This window comes from Cebus imitator, unplaced genomic scaffold (assembly GCF_001604975.1).
Source record: "Cebus imitator isolate Cc_AM_T3 unplaced genomic scaffold, Cebus_imitator-1.0 Scaffold102, whole genome shotgun sequence".
Lineage (NCBI taxonomy): Eukaryota > Metazoa > Chordata > Mammalia > Primates > Cebidae > Cebus > Cebus imitator.
The window spans coordinates 1,019,293-1,033,597 of NW_016107417.1; the positions used below are offsets into that span (position 1 = coordinate 1,019,293).

Sequence of the window (14,305 nt, forward strand, 5' to 3'; positions counted from 1 at the left end):
CAGAGGCCTGGAGCGAGTGGGGAATGGAGCCTCATTGGGATTGGAGGGAAGCATTTCCAGACGGAGAGAACAGGATGTGGCCAGGCCTTGGGGTGGGATCATCTATATGATCCTTCCAGCCCCAGGGTTTACAGAGCAGTAGGAAAAGCAAGGACTTTGGACCCAAGCCGAAGGGGATTGCATGGGGCTGGGTAACCTGAGGCAAGCACCGCACATCTCTGTGCCTGTTTCCTCAACCAGGTGTGGCAATGGGAGTGAGATGGGGAACAAGCCCCAGGTCACCCTCAGACACACAGGGGGGCGCTTCTTGTAGCCAGAGACAAGGCTCCTGTGGTTTCTGCTCTCCCCGCCTTCCTCTTCCACCCCTCTCTTTCTGGGAAAAGAACAGTGCCATTGGTCAGCCAGGGCAGTGGATGCTCAATGAAGGAATAAGGGAAGGGGCCGCTGGCCTAAGGGAGGGGGCGCACTTCACCTGTGGAACAGGATGGGGTGGATCTGGAGAGGCCAGTCTGGGCTCCTTGTCACAGGACCTGGCTAGAGGAAGAGAGAGGCCTCTGGACAGATCTCCAGAGGAGATGGTGGAGGAAAGAAGGCAAGGTGCAAGGGACTTGTCAGCCATGGCCCTTTCGGAATTGTAATAAGAAGGTTCGGCAGAATGCATAAGTGTTCACCCAGAAGAATTAGACCCCTGGGTCTTCTACTCCATAAAGCTCTGCTGTTTGCTGAATGGGTGCAGTGGCTCACACCAGTAATCCCAACACTTTGGGAGGCTAAGGTGGGTGGATCACCCGAGGTCAGGAGTTTGAGACCAGCCTGGCCAACATGGTGAAACCCTATCTCAACTAAAAATACAAAAATTGAGCAGGACATGGCAGCGGGAGCCTATAATCCCAGCTACTCCAAAGGCTAAGGCAGAATTGCTTGAATGTGGGAGGCGGAGGTTGCAATGAGCTGAGATCCCACCACTGTACACCAGCCTGGGTGACAGAGCAATACGCCGTCTCTGGGGGAAAAAAAAGTTAGCTGGGAGTGGTGGCAGGCGCCTGTAATCCCAGCTACTCAGGAGGCTGGGGCAGGAGACTCACTTGAACCTGGGAGGCAGAGATTACAGTGAGCCAAAATCGTGCTATTGCACTTCAGCCTGGGTGACAAGAATAAACCACCGTCTCTCTCTCTCTCTCTCACACACACACACACACACACACACACACACGAAAAAAGCCTGGGTGACAGAGACCCCGTCTCTACAAAAAGTAAAGAAAAATTAGCCTGATGTGGTGGTGAGGGTCTGTAGTCCCAGCTACTTGGAAGGCTGAGGCAGGAGGATCCCTTGAGCCTAGGAAGTCGAGGCTTCAGTGAGCTATGATCATTCCACTGAATTCTAGCCTGTCTAGACCTTAAAAAAAAAAAAAAAATCCCAACACCTGCTGTTTTGTTTACATTGTTAACCAAGAGCATGAACTTTTATAACTTAAAAAGAGGCACGTGAACATATCCACTGTCCGTGTAGATTCTACATTTGTTGGGGGCCGCAATGGGGCGCCTTGGAGGTGTGCGTTCGGGGGGGTGGGGCCAGGAAGGCGGGACCTCACCCAATCCTGGAGACTCCTGCGGATGCCACTGTGAGGAGGAGGACGGCGAAGGAGCCCGGGTCCGCGGCCAGGCTGCACCCGCACCTGCGACGCCTCCGTGGCGGACGCCGTCGGCCCCGCCCCGTCCCTTCCTCCCAAGGGGCTGCAGAGGGAGGCTCCCCAGCGGGTCCTGGGGGCGGGGCTCTCCCTTGCCCCGCCCCCGGCGGCCCCGCTCCCAGCGCCCCCGCGTGGCTCAGCCTCACGCCCCGCCCCTTCGCGCGTGACCTCGGCCCCCCCTTGCGAGCCCCTGCCCCGCCCCCGCCCCGGGTCCCTCTGTCACTTCCTGAATCCCGCTTCCTGCTTCCCAGAGGCCGGGATCCGGAGCCGCCCGAAGTCGGTGCCGCAGCCCCCGGCGCCCCCGGTGAGCGCTGCAGGGCCGGGGCTGGGGGCGAGGGCGGGGCTGCAGGGGCGGGGCTGAGGGGGGATTGCGGGTCCCAGAAACCCTTCCCCTACCCCACGCCCCACTCTTAGTCCCACTCCCCTTGGCCGCCCAGCCTCTCCTCTCCTAGGCGACATTCCCTGGAAGTTGGGCTCATGGTTCACCCTGCACCCTGATACAAGGTCGCTCTGGGTTGCTTCGCGGCCGGCAGCTGCGTCCCGACCCCGGTTCCCTCCTGGGGGCCATGCCGGGGCTCCCCGCACATTCCCTGGGACTCAGAACCCGGGCCTCACTCGGCCCCACAGTAAAGAGACCTTTCCTGCCTCCTCTCTCTTTCCCATTACCCAGCCTCCAAATCTCTAGGCAGGAAGGAGGCTGCTTCCGACTGGCTGGGACCTACAGCAGAACTGAGTGCTCTCCAGCCCCGGCACCTCCCACCTCCCACCTCCCGCCCCGCACACACACCAGAGCCAGGGAGGGGCCCTGCATCCTGTGAAGCCCCTCAGGACTCAGCGGTGGTCAGAGCCGGGTAGTGCATTTACCCCTCAGATCACTGCCAAGCTCTGCACCTGTGACCCCATTCTGTAATTGGGGAAACCGAGACCCAGGAGGGTGATGGTGGCCCGGCCCCCGGTGGGCGCTCGGGTTGTTGGGATGGGCCGCGCTGACCCAGGCCTCCCTGTCCCGCAGACATGTCCTTCCGCAAAGTGGTGCGGCAGAGCAAATTCCGCCATGTGTTCGGGCAGCCGGTCAAGAACGACCAATGCTATGAGGACATTCGCGTGTCCCGTGTTACCTGGGACAGCACGTTCTGCGCCGTCAACCCCAAGTTCCTGGCAGTGATTGTGGAAGCCAGTGGTGGGGGTGCCTTTCTGGTGCTCCCCCTAAGCAAGGTGGGTCCTGTCGGGGTTGGGGGAAGAGGAGGCACCTGAGCCACCCTGCTGGGCCTTTCTGCACACCTGGAACCCCTTATCTTGCCCTTTCTCACACTGCCGGGCAGGCGTTATAACCCAGATTTACTGTCTCAAGTGTTAGCACAGACAGAGAGTGGCCTGTCGCCACAGTCAGGATTAGAGGCAACAGACATTTCCTGCTTACCTGGCGAGTGGGGCACAGTCACATCGGGGCCACCTGTGAGCCAGGACTTGCACGCCATTCCCACTCCATGGAGGGGAAGACCAAGGCTCTGGGAGGAGTGGAGCCCACTGACCACCTCCTCGTGCCCACAGACGGGCCGCATTGACAAGGCCTACCCGACGGTGTGCGGGCACACGGGGCCTGTCCTGGACATCGACTGGTGTCCCCACAATGACGAAGTCATCGCCAGCGGCTCAGAGGACTGCACGGTCATGGTGAGGCACCAGACTGGCTGGGCCAGGGTCACAGGTGTGGCTCAAGGGGACCAGCAGTAGGGCCAGCAGAGGACTGAGCCCAGTGGCCCTGTCCTTACCGCAGGTGTGGCAGATCCCAGAGAACGGGCTGACCTCCCCGCTGACGGAGCCGGTGGTGGTACTAGAGGGGCACACCAAGCGGGTGGGCATCATCGCCTGGCACCCAACAGCCCGAAATGTGCTGCTCAGTGCAGGTGTGCACCGCCCTCCATTTGCCCCCGCCCACCCCTCCATACATCCCAGCAGCACCTCCAGAGCCCACCTGATAGAGGGGAAAGCTGAGGCCCTCAGAGTTGGAGAGACCCGGTCTGTCCCAGGGTGGTGGGCAGAGTGGGCCTAGTGAGCTAATAGCCTCCTGCCGCCCGCCGGGCCCGAGCTGACGGCCCTCACCTGCCAGGCTGTGACAACGTGGTACTCATCTGGAACGTGGGCACGGCGGAGGAGCTGTACCGCCTGGATGGCCTGCACCCTGACCTCATCTACAATGTCAGCTGGAACTGCAACGGCAGCCTCTTCTGCTCAGCATGCAAGGACAAGAGCGTGCGCATCATCGACCCCCGCCGGGGCACCCTGGTGGCAGTACGTGGCCCCCAAGGGCAAGGATGGCTGTGGATGGGCCCAGGGCCTCACGTGGGACACTGCACTAACCAGCCTGTCCCCCCACAGGAGCGGGAGAAGGCTCACGAGGGTGCCCGGCCCATGCGGGCCATCTTCCTGGCCGACGGCAAGGTGTTCACCACAGGCTTCAGCCGAATGAGTGAGCGGCAGCTGGCGCTCTGGGACCCCGTGAGTGGCCAGCCTGAGGGGCAGCTGGAGATGTGGGCCCGACCCTGGGGAGCTCCGCCCTGGGCTGGGCAGGCAGGGTTCACCCTGGAGAGGCCTGTGGTTCCTAGGTTCTCTGCCTGACACTTGAGGGGTCAGCCTCTCCTCTCCTGACCCCTGCTCACCCAACTGCCCCACCACTCCCCCATGGCCTCCCACTGCCCGTGTCTTTGCCCATGTTGTTCATGCCAATGGAAGGCCCCTTCTCTCCCTTGCTTGCCTGTACTACCCAGCTGCCAGTGCCAGCCTCCCTGCTCCTCCAGAAAGCCTCCCGGCCCTGCACGAGAATCGCCCTGGCCCCAGCCCTCTCTGCTTCTGCATAGTGACCTCTAGGGCCCCTTAAGCAGGGGCTGGTGCTGCTGGCACCCGGGGTCCCCCATGGCAGGGTATGTCTCAGCACTGCTCCGTGGCCTGGGCATAGTCTTAAGGCCTGGAGGAGGCTGGGAAAGAGAGGCCCTGGGAATGAAGTGGGTCCAGGAGGGCCGGGTGGGAGTCTTCATGTGGGCAAAGGCATAGAGGTGGGAGAGAGCCCACCTGCATTTAGGGGACAGGCTGGTTGGCCTCAGTAAGGCCAGCTAAGGCCTGTCCTGGTGCGGTCTGGGATCAGGGGGTGAGGTGGTTCTGCTTGGCCTGACTACCCGCAATGTGCCAGGAAAACCTCGAGGAGCCCATGGCCCTGCAGGAACTGGACTCGAGCAACGGGGCCCTGCTGCCCTTCTACGACCCCGACACCAGCGTAGTCTACGTCTGCGGCAAGGTGGGGGCGGGCAGGGCTGGCAAGGGGCAGGGCAGAGGCGTGCCCCGGTGCTGAGCCCCCTCCCCACACAGGGTGACTCCAGCATCCGGTACTTTGAGATCACTGAGGAGCCCCCCTACATCCACTTCCTGAACACATTCACCAGCAAGGAGCCCCAGCGGGGCATGGGCAGCATGCCTAAGCGGGGCCTGGAGGTCAGCAAGTGTGAGATCGCCCGGTAAGAGGGCCACCAAGGCCACTCCGGGACAGGGCCAGGCCAGGGGCCTCCAAGGTGAGAGGTCAGGCCATGGAGGCTGCTCGGGGGCAGAATCCGCCACAGGGGCCCTGGGGTCAGGGTCGGCCTATAGGAAGCCTTGCAGCAGGGAGGCCGGGTGGGCTACAGGAACTGTCATGAGGCAGCTTGGGTGGGGGGTCTAGCTGCCTTAGGGGTCAGCCTGTGGAGGTCTGGGGGTGACGACTGAAAGTGCAGGATGCCGGGAGCCAGGAGAGCAGGGGGCGAAGGGGTTCCACCCATGGCTCCTCCTCGCGTCCCCAGGTTCTACAAACTGCATGAGCGCAAGTGTGAGCCCATTGTCATGACTGTGCCAAGAAAGGTGAGGCCACCCGTCCCTCTGCTCACTTGCCCCTTTCTCTAGCAGGCAGGCCATGCAGTTGTGACCAGGTCAATGGAACATGACCTAGTATGGTTTGTGGGCAGTGAGCTGGACAGATGCCAGCTTGCCCTTGTACCAGCCACCTGTGGGGCTGTGCCAGGCAGGGGGCAAGTGGGGATGAGACACAGGGTGAGCAGGGGCCCTGCCCTGAACAAGCCACAGGAGAAGGTCACCAGGCAGTCAGGGAGGGAGTGGCAGCCACAGAGATCTTCCTGAAGGAGGCAGGAAGCACAGCTGGGGTGGCGCCTTCCACTGGGACAGGCCAGACAAAGGTCATGGTGGTGGGAATGGAGAGAGGAACAGGGAGTCTAGCTGCAGTGGGAAATCTCATGAAGCGGGGACCGGGCCACATGTGGCTTGGCCTCAGATGCCCCGCTCAGAGCCTTGAGCATGCTTCCATGATTCTCTAGCCAGCACTGGCCAAGTGCTCTTTCAGCGTGCCAGGCATATTTCGGGGAGCGGAGCTGAGCTGATGGGGCCTGCTCTGGGAGCTCACAGTCCATGGCCCCAGAATCCCACAAAGCCACATAGTGGCCCCTGTGGCTTGCAGGGGAAGGTAGTGACAGGGGCCTTGCCCAGGAAGGGCGGGAAAGCTTTAGAGGGAGCTGTTGACAGTGTCCAGAAGGGAAGTGAAAGGCCAGATTTGAGCTTTAGAAAGGTCCCTCGGGGCCAGGCTGTGGGAGAGTGGGTTGACAGAGTGTAAGCCTGGGGCCAGGGAGTGATGAGGGACCCTGATGGGGCCTCCCGACTGATCCTGACCTCCCTGGCCCGCTGCCCAGTCGGACCTCTTCCAGGATGATCTGTACCCGGACACAGCCGGGCCCGAGGCAGCCCTGGAAGCTGAGGAGTGGGTGAGCGGGCGGGACGCTGACCCCATCCTCATCTCTCTGCGGGAGGCCTACGTGCCCAGCAAGCAGCGGGACCTGAAGATCAGCCGGCGCAACGTGCTGTCTGACAGCCGGCCCTCGGTGGCCCCGGGCTCCTCCCGCCTTGGGGCCCCTGCATCCGCCACCACTGCTGCTGATGCCACCCCCAGTGGCAGCCTGGCCAGAGCCAGGGTATGCACCCCCAGGCAGGGGTGGTGTTAGGAGACCCACATGTGGCCCTGGGCCATTTGTTGTCCCTCTCTGGGACATGGTGGTTGGGTTTGGGAGGTCTGTGGCTTAGCAGCCCCTGACCAGCACGCCCTCCCCCCACCCCTTCACGTCCCCACAGGAGGCTGGGAAGCTGGAGGAGGTGATGCAGGAGCTGCAGGCCCTGAGGGCGCTGGTCAAGGAGCAGGGGGAGCGCATCTGCCGCCTGGAGGAACAGCTGGGCCGCATGGAGAACGGGGATGCCTAGGGCCACAGCCATGTGCCACCTTAATCTCCTCCGCCCCCTTCCCACTCAGCTTCTGCTGGCTGGTGGCACCGGGCTGGCTGGCTGGCTGCCCAGGGCCTCTGAGGCAGCAGGAGTCAGTTCCCACCCGGGCCCATCCCAGGCCCAGGCCGAAGCCACCACCCAGCTTTCCTCATTGTTGCTGTGGAGGATTTCTATGCCCAGGCGGCTCCTCGACCTCTGAGGGACCATCCCCCTCACCACGGCCCAGAACTCCCTCCCCAGAGGAAGCGGGAGGGTGGGCTCTATATTTTCATTCCAAAATAAAATTCTCTTTTTAAAAGCCAGGCTGACCTGCCGCTGGAGGGTGGGGCTGGGAAGTCTGGAAACCTGGAGACAGATGATGTCACATGAGTCACGCATATGCCGAAGGTGTGGGGCCAGTGAGCAGCCTCACACATGGCTGCCCTGGGTTGTCAGGCAGGGAAACTGAGGCAGAGGACCTGAGCACACATGCTGCATTCAGCTTCAAGCTGGTGCTGCTTCTCCCTCAGAGGACAGGCCCTGAAGCCCAGCCGCCTCTGGAGAGACCCGGGAGGGTCTGGTGTGGACCAGGGGTCCTGTAGCAGGGAGGGGCGAGTGGGGTACTGCGGGCAGGAAGCGGAAACACGGGCCACCCGTCGCTGCAGGCGAGCACTGAGCTCACTTCTCGCTCAACACAGACAGAGCTGGAGGTGGGTGCCTGGCGCAGAGGGGCCTGTGGACCAATGGTGAGCCTTGGAGCCCCTGGGTTCTTGGGATGGGGGCCACAGGGGGTCGGGGCTGGAATGTCTGGGTACCAGGAGCTGAGAAGGGCCCCACACTGGCCCTGGGTCAGAGGTGAAACCTAAAAGGAGTGTGGCAGAGGCCGGGCCTTTCTCTCACCTAAGCGGGGCTCCCTGGGACTCCGGGTATGGCCCCCAGCACCCCACACTGGGCCAGACCCCCGTCAGGAACCCTGGGAAGGCCCTCACCTGGTCTTCTGGTGAGCAGGAACTTGCATTCCAGGAGCCTGGGCAGACAGCCTGGGGTGGGCGGGGGGGGGCTGGCTGTACCTCAGCACCCCTCCCCCGACACCCCCCATCTAGCCTGTTCCGACCGCAGACTTCCTCTGGCAGCTGCACCAGCCCCCGGCCCTTCTCGCCTGGGGCCCCCAGGGACTGGGAGTGGAACGGAAACCCTGCAGCTGGGGCAGCCCCGTGGTGGGAGGGAGGAAGAGGGGCCTCACGGACCCCTGGCTGGGGACCTGGCCAAGCAGAGGATGAGCAGTTGCCTCCAGGTGGGTTTAGGCCCCTCCATCCCCCACCCCAGGCCTGACACCAGCTAGCAGCCTCCTTCCCTCCCGCCCTCTCCTCCCCCACCCACCCAGGCAGCCTAGACACATTTAACCCATACTTACTGAGCACCTACTAACATGCTTGACCCAAAAAGCCCCTGTCGCCTAGCAACTTATTGTGGGAGGTAGATAAGACGATAGACATACAAAATTAGTACAATTATCTCCTGCATTAGGCAGCATGGGAGAGGAAAGGCAGTGTGAGTGCTGGGGTTGCTGAGATGGGCTGCAGGGATCAACATCAGGGGAGAGATGAAGGTCAGGTTCAGCCTCACAGGGGCGGGGTGGGGGGGTGTGAAGTTTGAGCCTGGTGAACAGCCATATAGCCCCGGGGAGGGGAGGGTGGGGGAAGGTGGAGCCTTCCGGGCAGAGGGAACAGCCAGTGCAAAGTACCCAGGCAGGCTGCTCAGTGCAGCAGTGGGGGGAGGTGCGGTGGTAGGGAGGAGGTTGGAGGGATGGGGGCTGATCTCATTGGGCCAGAGCTTGGTTGACCAAATAAGGCCTTGGGCTTTTCTGCTTGGCTGTCCCAAGAGGATCCAGAAGACAAAAAAGGCAAGTGGTCTTGGTCACCCAGCCTGCCCCACACGGGGCCCCGACCCCCGGTGCTGAGCCCCTGCCTGTCTCCCACAGGCTCTGCCCTGGGCCCTAGGGCTCGGGATGCTGCTGGCCCTACCAGGGGCCTTGGGCTCTGGTGGCACTGAGGATGACAGCGTGGGCTCCAGCTCTGTCACCGTTGTTCTGCTGCTGTTGCTGCTCCTGCTACTGGCCACTGGCCTGGCACTGGCCTGGCGCCGCCTCAGCCGTGACTCAGGGGGCTACTACCACCCAGCCCGCCTGGGTGCTGCGCTGTGGGGCCGCACGCAGCGCCTGCTCTGGGCCAGCCCCCCAGGCCGCTGGCTGCAGGCCCGAGCTGAGCTGGGGTCCCCAGACAATGACCTTGAGCGTCAGGAGGATGAGCAGGATGCAGACTATGACAACGTCGCGGATGGTGGCCTGCAGGCTGACCCCGGGGAAGGCAAGCAGCGGTGTGGAGAGGCGCCCAGCCCGGAGCAGGTCCCTGTGCATGCTGAGGAAGCCAGAGACAGTGACGCAGAGGGGGACCTGGTCCTCAGCCCCCCAGGGCCGGCGAGCGCAGGGGGCAGTGCTGAGGCCCTGCTGAGTGACCTGCACGCCTTTGCTGGCAGCGCAGCCTGGGACGACAGTGCTAGGGCAGCTGGGGCCCAGGGCCTCCATGTCACCGCACTGTAGAGGCCGGTCTTGGTGTCCTGTCCCTGTCACGGCTGCTCAACCCCTGTGCCCCTGCTTCCCAAGATGCCATGGCTGGACTGGACCCCCACCCCACATGGCTATGCCTCAGACTGCCACCCAAATCATTTTCCAAGTCCAGGTATCCCCCCACTCACCACGGGAAGGCCTCTACCCCCAATCCCAGAGGCATCAGGCAACCATTTGAAATAAAACCCCTCTAGCCTGTGGCCCTGTGGTCCTACAGAGACTTCTCCCTCGATCCAACCCACCCCTGCCCCCAGGAGTGCAGGGGAAAGAGCCAGGTCAGCGCCATGATTCAGCCCTTTAATCTTCCACGGGAACAGCTGAGGGCGGGGCGGTGGGCGGCAGGGTCCTGGCCCCAGCAGTCGTAGCCTGGAGCCCTCTGTGCTCACGATTCAGGGGCCCAGCCGCCCCAGCAGACACACACACTCACAGGCACACCCACCCCCAAGTCTCTGGAACTGGCCCAGGATCCTGCTGCCCTCACAGCTGCAGGGACAGGGCTCAAGGGTGGCCCTCCGCCCCACCCAGCCTCTTAGTGCCCTGGACGCCCACGGCTCCTCTTGGACTTCTTGGTCCCTGAGGGGGGACGGATGGGGAGAGGGGCGGTAATTGAGGGTGGCGGTGGTGGTGGCGGCGGTGGCAGGAGTGGAGGTAGAGGTGGCTCCATGGGCTCTGGCAGGCTGGGGCTAGGCCGAAACCCCTCAAAGGGGGAGAACTTGAGGGGGCTGCAGGGGAAACCAAGGCAGAGTAAGAGCCTCCTACGCCCTGCCAGGGCCTGCCAGCACTTGATCAGGGAAGGCAGCCTTTCCCACCTGCTGGGGCACACAGGCTCCCATCCAGGTAGCCTGGCCGCAAGGGGTACAGGGACTGGAGTCCTCATGGTAGACACAGCCACCGAGGCCAACACTGGCTGACAGGCGTGGCCAAGGCACCCAAGGCTGGAGCTGGCATCCTGCTGTTAGCGCCCCTGCCCCAGCCACACACCCCCTGTCCCTCAGTACCTGATGGGGGCCCGGGGGCTGCTGTTGAGGCGCCTGGGTGAGCGCAGCTTGGGCTGAAAGGAGAAGCCCTCCTTGATGCTGTCCAGGACAGACGGCGCCACGTATGTGAAGCCCTGGGGGCAGAGGCAGGGCCAGGAGACACTCAGCACCCGCCATCCTCAGCCACGATCCCTGCCCTCGTCCCACAGGCCCCAGGTCCCCACCCTCACCAGGAAGGCCTGGTTGGCACTCTCGCTGAGGGCCGTGTCATCAGGACTGTCCACCGGCGTCTGTCGTGTGAAGCGGGTGTCAAACTGGCTCACATCCTCCTCTGACTGCTACGGGCCGACCAGAGTGGGAAGGGGTCAGAAGGCACCAAGGTGCAGGTCGTCCATCAGCCACCCACCACCAGGCCAGCTGCTCACCAGACAGGGCCTGAAAGGGGGGTCCACGCGGCGGGCCAGAAGATCATCCCAATTCATGTGCCGGAAAAAGGGGTGCTTCTGTGGGTAGAGAATGCCCCAAACCCACTAACGGCTAGCCCCGTTTACCTCTTTGTTCATTCACTCTGCCCTAGGGCCCTGTTCCCATTCCCGGCACCCTTGGAGACTCAGCCCCACCCGATGGTGGCCCCAAACCCACCTGCACATCAGCAGCATCCCCTGGGCCACCCCCAATCCGCTGGCTGGGATTCCGTTTCAGAAACTGTGGGACCGGGACAGAGGGTGAGGGCCTGGCAGGTACTGCTCATGTGTCCCCATGTCCCAGGGCCAGCTAGGTCAGATGACATGAGAGAGAATGCCTGTGGGTGCGGCTCCCACCTATGGAGATCCTTGGGACTTTCAAGGTTTGGTCAAGGACGCCACCTTCTCCACAAGGCTATACACAGCCTCCCAGGCCCCCGCATTGCCTCAGGGCGCTTCGGTGAGGTGCCAGCTCCCTATGTGGCTGCCCGGCTTCCCCCAACACCTCTGATGCTCGCATTTGATGGAAGAGTGGCCAGCCCATCACGAGCGTGTCACTGGTTAGCACTCAACCTAGGGACTGGGCCAGGGCAACAGCTGGTGTGTGTTAGGGCTGTGATCAGGGCTAAATCTCAGACTTCAAGGTAGGGGCTCCTTTTACTCCCAGAGGCAAACTGCACAGGCCAGTGTGGCCCTGGCTTCCCCATAGCCCAGAGACTCAGGAATCCCTGCAAAATGGCTGGCAGGGCCCAAGAGAGGAGGGAGCCCTACCCTTTTGACAAGGTCCCGGGCATCTGGGGTGAGGTAGGGGGGCAGTGCCAGCTTGCCCTTCATGATCTTATCCATGGTTTTCTTCCGGTTCTCTGCAGTGAAGGGTGGCTGGAGGAGGAGGAAGGTGAGAGGAGCCTTGTGGGCCTCCCACCAGGCCCTGCCCCAGGAGGGGGCTCCTCCCGCCCCTGCCCCTCCCCCTCACAGAGGGCTGGACTTGCCGATCCAGTGAGCATGTCGTACATCAGGGCCCCCAGGCTCCACCAGTCCACAGCCCGGTTGTGGCCACTGCGCACCAGAATCTCAGGGGCCCTGGGGTCCAGGTGGAACTGTCAGTCAGGCCAGGCCCCTACAGGCTGTCCTCCCGACCCCTGGGCCAGCTAGGCACCACTTACATGTACTCAATGGTGCCGCAGAAGGTGTGAGTGACTGCGCCCTCATGGATTGACTCCTTGCAGAGTCCAAAGTCGGTCAGTTTGATGTGGCCTGAGGAAGAATGTTGGAGAGGAGTGACCGGGGTCTCACCCCACCCACAGGCTCCTCGACCTTCCCCACAGATTGCAGACCCCGCATGCAGCTGACGTGCACGCATGCGCACCCTGGCTGTTGAGCATGATGTTCTCGGGTTTGAGGTCCCGGTAGATGATGCCCAGGGAGTGGAGATGGCCCAGGGCCAGAGTGATCTCGGCCAGGTAGAAGCTGCAGAAACAACACAGGGTAAAGGAGGGAGCAGGGCAGGGACCCGGCGGCCTCGGGAGGGCGGAGGAGTAACACCCACCAGGCCGTATCTTCCAGGAAGATGCCCTCTCGCTCCAGATGCGTGAAGAGCTCGCCACCTGCCACACAAACACATCAGCAGCCAGGTGCTGGGTCCAAGCTCCTTTGCGCTTTCTGAGTCTTGATTTCTTCTTGGGGAAAGTGGGACTCGTAATTCCCGCCCTACCTGCCTCACACAGCTGCCGTGGGAATTCAATTCAATTCAGCAAACATCTACCGACGCCTACTCGGAGCCTGGCCCTGTGCTGGGTGAAGCTGGGGACAGGATGAAGAGACCCAGCCACTGCCCTCAGGACGCTCAATCTACTGGGGAGACAGACACGTACACGACAGCTCTCATATGCCAGGCCCAGGCCACAGCTCCAGGAGCTTAGCTCAAAGATCTCGCAGAAGAGACAGGAAAGACAGAGTGAATCCCAGCACAACAGAACAGAGAAAATGAGGTTTGCTGGGACTTGAAGGGGATGCTGAGATGGACGGAAGCGAATGCAGAGCATGGAGGCAGAGGCTCGCAGGGTTCATCTGGCCCAACCAAGGGAAAAGCAGGCCAAGACTGCTCACAGCCAGCAGGGGGACAGTGGGCCTAGGGGTGAGGCTTGATCTGGGCAGCAAGCCATGGGACTCTGAATAGAAGGGCCAGGAGCAGCCCCAGCCTCTACGACCTCAGCAGTCAGTGGAGGACACACTAGAAAGCAGGTGAGCGAGACGCCTCCGCCCAGTTAGAAAAGTGCTCTGACCACCCCACCAGACCCCTGAAAGTGGATGGATGGAGGAGGGTGCTGCAGAGAATGAACCAGTTGGACTGGGGACCCCCTGACTGGATGCAGGGCACACAGGAGAGAACAAGACAGAGAGGGGAGCAGGAAGAGACAAAACCATCCTCTGGCCTTCTACCCAAATTCCCCCCATGCCACCCACCCCCAACACAGGTGAGGGACACAGTAGGTGCTGGACAGACATTTGCTGAATGAATGAATGAACGATGGGATGAATGAACAATGGATGGGTGGATGGGTAAGATGGATTGGGGGCCCCCTAGCCAACCCCCACAGACTCATTTCTCAGAGCTTCCCCCTAGAGCTCCCAGAGCTTCCTGTGCTGGCTCCCTGCCCCCACCCCGCCCCCTGCCTGGGCCCGCACTCATACCACTGAGACACTCGAGGATGAGGTAGAGTTTGCCACAAGTCTGGAAGGCATAGGCCAGTTCCACAATAAAGGGGTGCTTCACTGACTCCAGAATGTTCCGCTCAGCCCGAGTGTGTGCTGTGTCCTTGGCGTTGCGCACAATTTTGGCCTGGAGATACAAGAATTGGTTAGAAACTGGGGCATCTAGGCCGGGCACGGTGGCTCACACCTATAATCCCAGCACTTTGGGAGGCCAACGCAGGTGGATCACCTGAGGTCAGGAGTTTGAGACCAGCCTGGCCAACATGGCGAAACCATGTCTCTACCAAAAATACAAAAATTAGCTGGGCATGGTGGTGCATGCCTGTAATCCCAGCTACTCAGGAGGCTGAGGCAGGAGAATTGCCTGAACCCAGGGGCAGAGGCTGCAGTGAGCCGACATCACACCACTGCACTCCAGCCTGGGTGACAGAGTGAGTCTCTGCCTCAGAAAACAACAACAACAACAAAAACTGGGGACATCCAGAGCTCCTCACACCGCCCAGCCATTACCCGCTGCCATCCTTAGTCACGCCGCTGTATTTCTCCACAATT

At 61.9% G+C, this 14,305-nt stretch overlaps 3 protein-coding genes across 7 annotated transcripts in view; 2 read left to right on the plus strand and 1 right to left on the minus strand.

The window, feature by feature from the left end:
* Positions 1-1,867: 1,867 nt before the first annotated feature.
* Positions 1,868-7,297, plus strand: CORO1B (coronin 1B). 3 transcript variants are annotated; one of them, XM_037741547.1, is made up of 12 exons: positions 1,887-1,992; positions 2,359-2,622; positions 2,701-2,903; positions 3,240-3,362; positions 3,466-3,595; positions 3,799-3,980; positions 4,068-4,187; positions 4,876-4,980; positions 5,052-5,197; positions 5,516-5,573; positions 6,413-6,691; positions 6,849-7,297. In XM_037741547.1, exons 3-12 carry the CDS (start codon positions 2,703-2,705, stop codon positions 6,972-6,974), a joined length of 1,470 nt encoding a protein of 489 aa, XP_037597475.1. In that variant the 5' UTR covers positions 1,887-1,992; positions 2,359-2,622; positions 2,701-2,702; the 3' UTR covers positions 6,975-7,297. The 3 variants fall into 3 exon arrangements, with proteins under 3 accessions (XP_017392845.1, XP_037597475.1, XP_037597476.1); XM_037741548.1 differs by having other exon boundaries at positions 2,359-2,594; XM_017537356.2 differs by lacking the exon at positions 2,359-2,622 and having other exon boundaries at positions 1,868-1,992.
* Positions 7,298-7,577: 280 nt separating this feature from the next.
* Positions 7,578-9,800, plus strand: LOC108310355 (protein tyrosine phosphatase receptor type C associated protein). Of its 3 annotated transcripts, none has more exons than XM_017537359.2 (3): positions 7,637-7,720; positions 8,078-8,268; positions 8,956-9,800. In XM_017537359.2, the coding sequence occupies exons 2-3, from the start codon at positions 8,251-8,253 to the stop codon at positions 9,571-9,573; spliced, it is 636 nt and encodes a 211-aa protein (XP_017392848.1). In that variant the 5' UTR covers positions 7,637-7,720; positions 8,078-8,250; the 3' UTR covers positions 9,574-9,800. The 3 variants fall into 3 exon arrangements, with proteins under 3 accessions (XP_017392849.1, XP_017392848.1, XP_017392851.1); XM_017537362.2 differs by having other exon boundaries at positions 7,667-7,720; positions 8,108-8,268; XM_017537360.2 differs by lacking the exon at positions 8,078-8,268 and having other exon boundaries at positions 7,578-7,720.
* An 81-nt stretch (positions 9,801-9,881) lies between these two features.
* The window catches only part of RPS6KB2 (ribosomal protein S6 kinase B2), a 7,085-nt gene continuing 2,661 nt past the window's right edge, over positions 9,882-14,305 (minus strand). Inside the window, exons 5-15 of the mRNA XM_017537357.2 lie at positions 13,733-13,880; positions 12,588-12,645; positions 12,408-12,508; positions 12,205-12,295; positions 12,031-12,121; positions 11,813-11,920; positions 11,220-11,282; positions 11,003-11,080; positions 10,808-10,915; positions 10,599-10,711; positions 9,882-10,322 (exon numbers count right to left, since the gene is read on the minus strand). Of these exons, the coding sequence (XP_017392846.1) occupies positions 10,130-10,322; positions 10,599-10,711; positions 10,808-10,915; positions 11,003-11,080; positions 11,220-11,282; positions 11,813-11,920; positions 12,031-12,121; positions 12,205-12,295; positions 12,408-12,508; positions 12,588-12,645; positions 13,733-13,880 (1,152 nt within the window). The 3' untranslated portion in view covers positions 9,882-10,129. The remainder of the gene's footprint in view (positions 10,323-10,598; positions 10,712-10,807; positions 10,916-11,002; positions 11,081-11,219; positions 11,283-11,812; positions 11,921-12,030; positions 12,122-12,204; positions 12,296-12,407; positions 12,509-12,587; positions 12,646-13,732; positions 13,881-14,305) is intronic.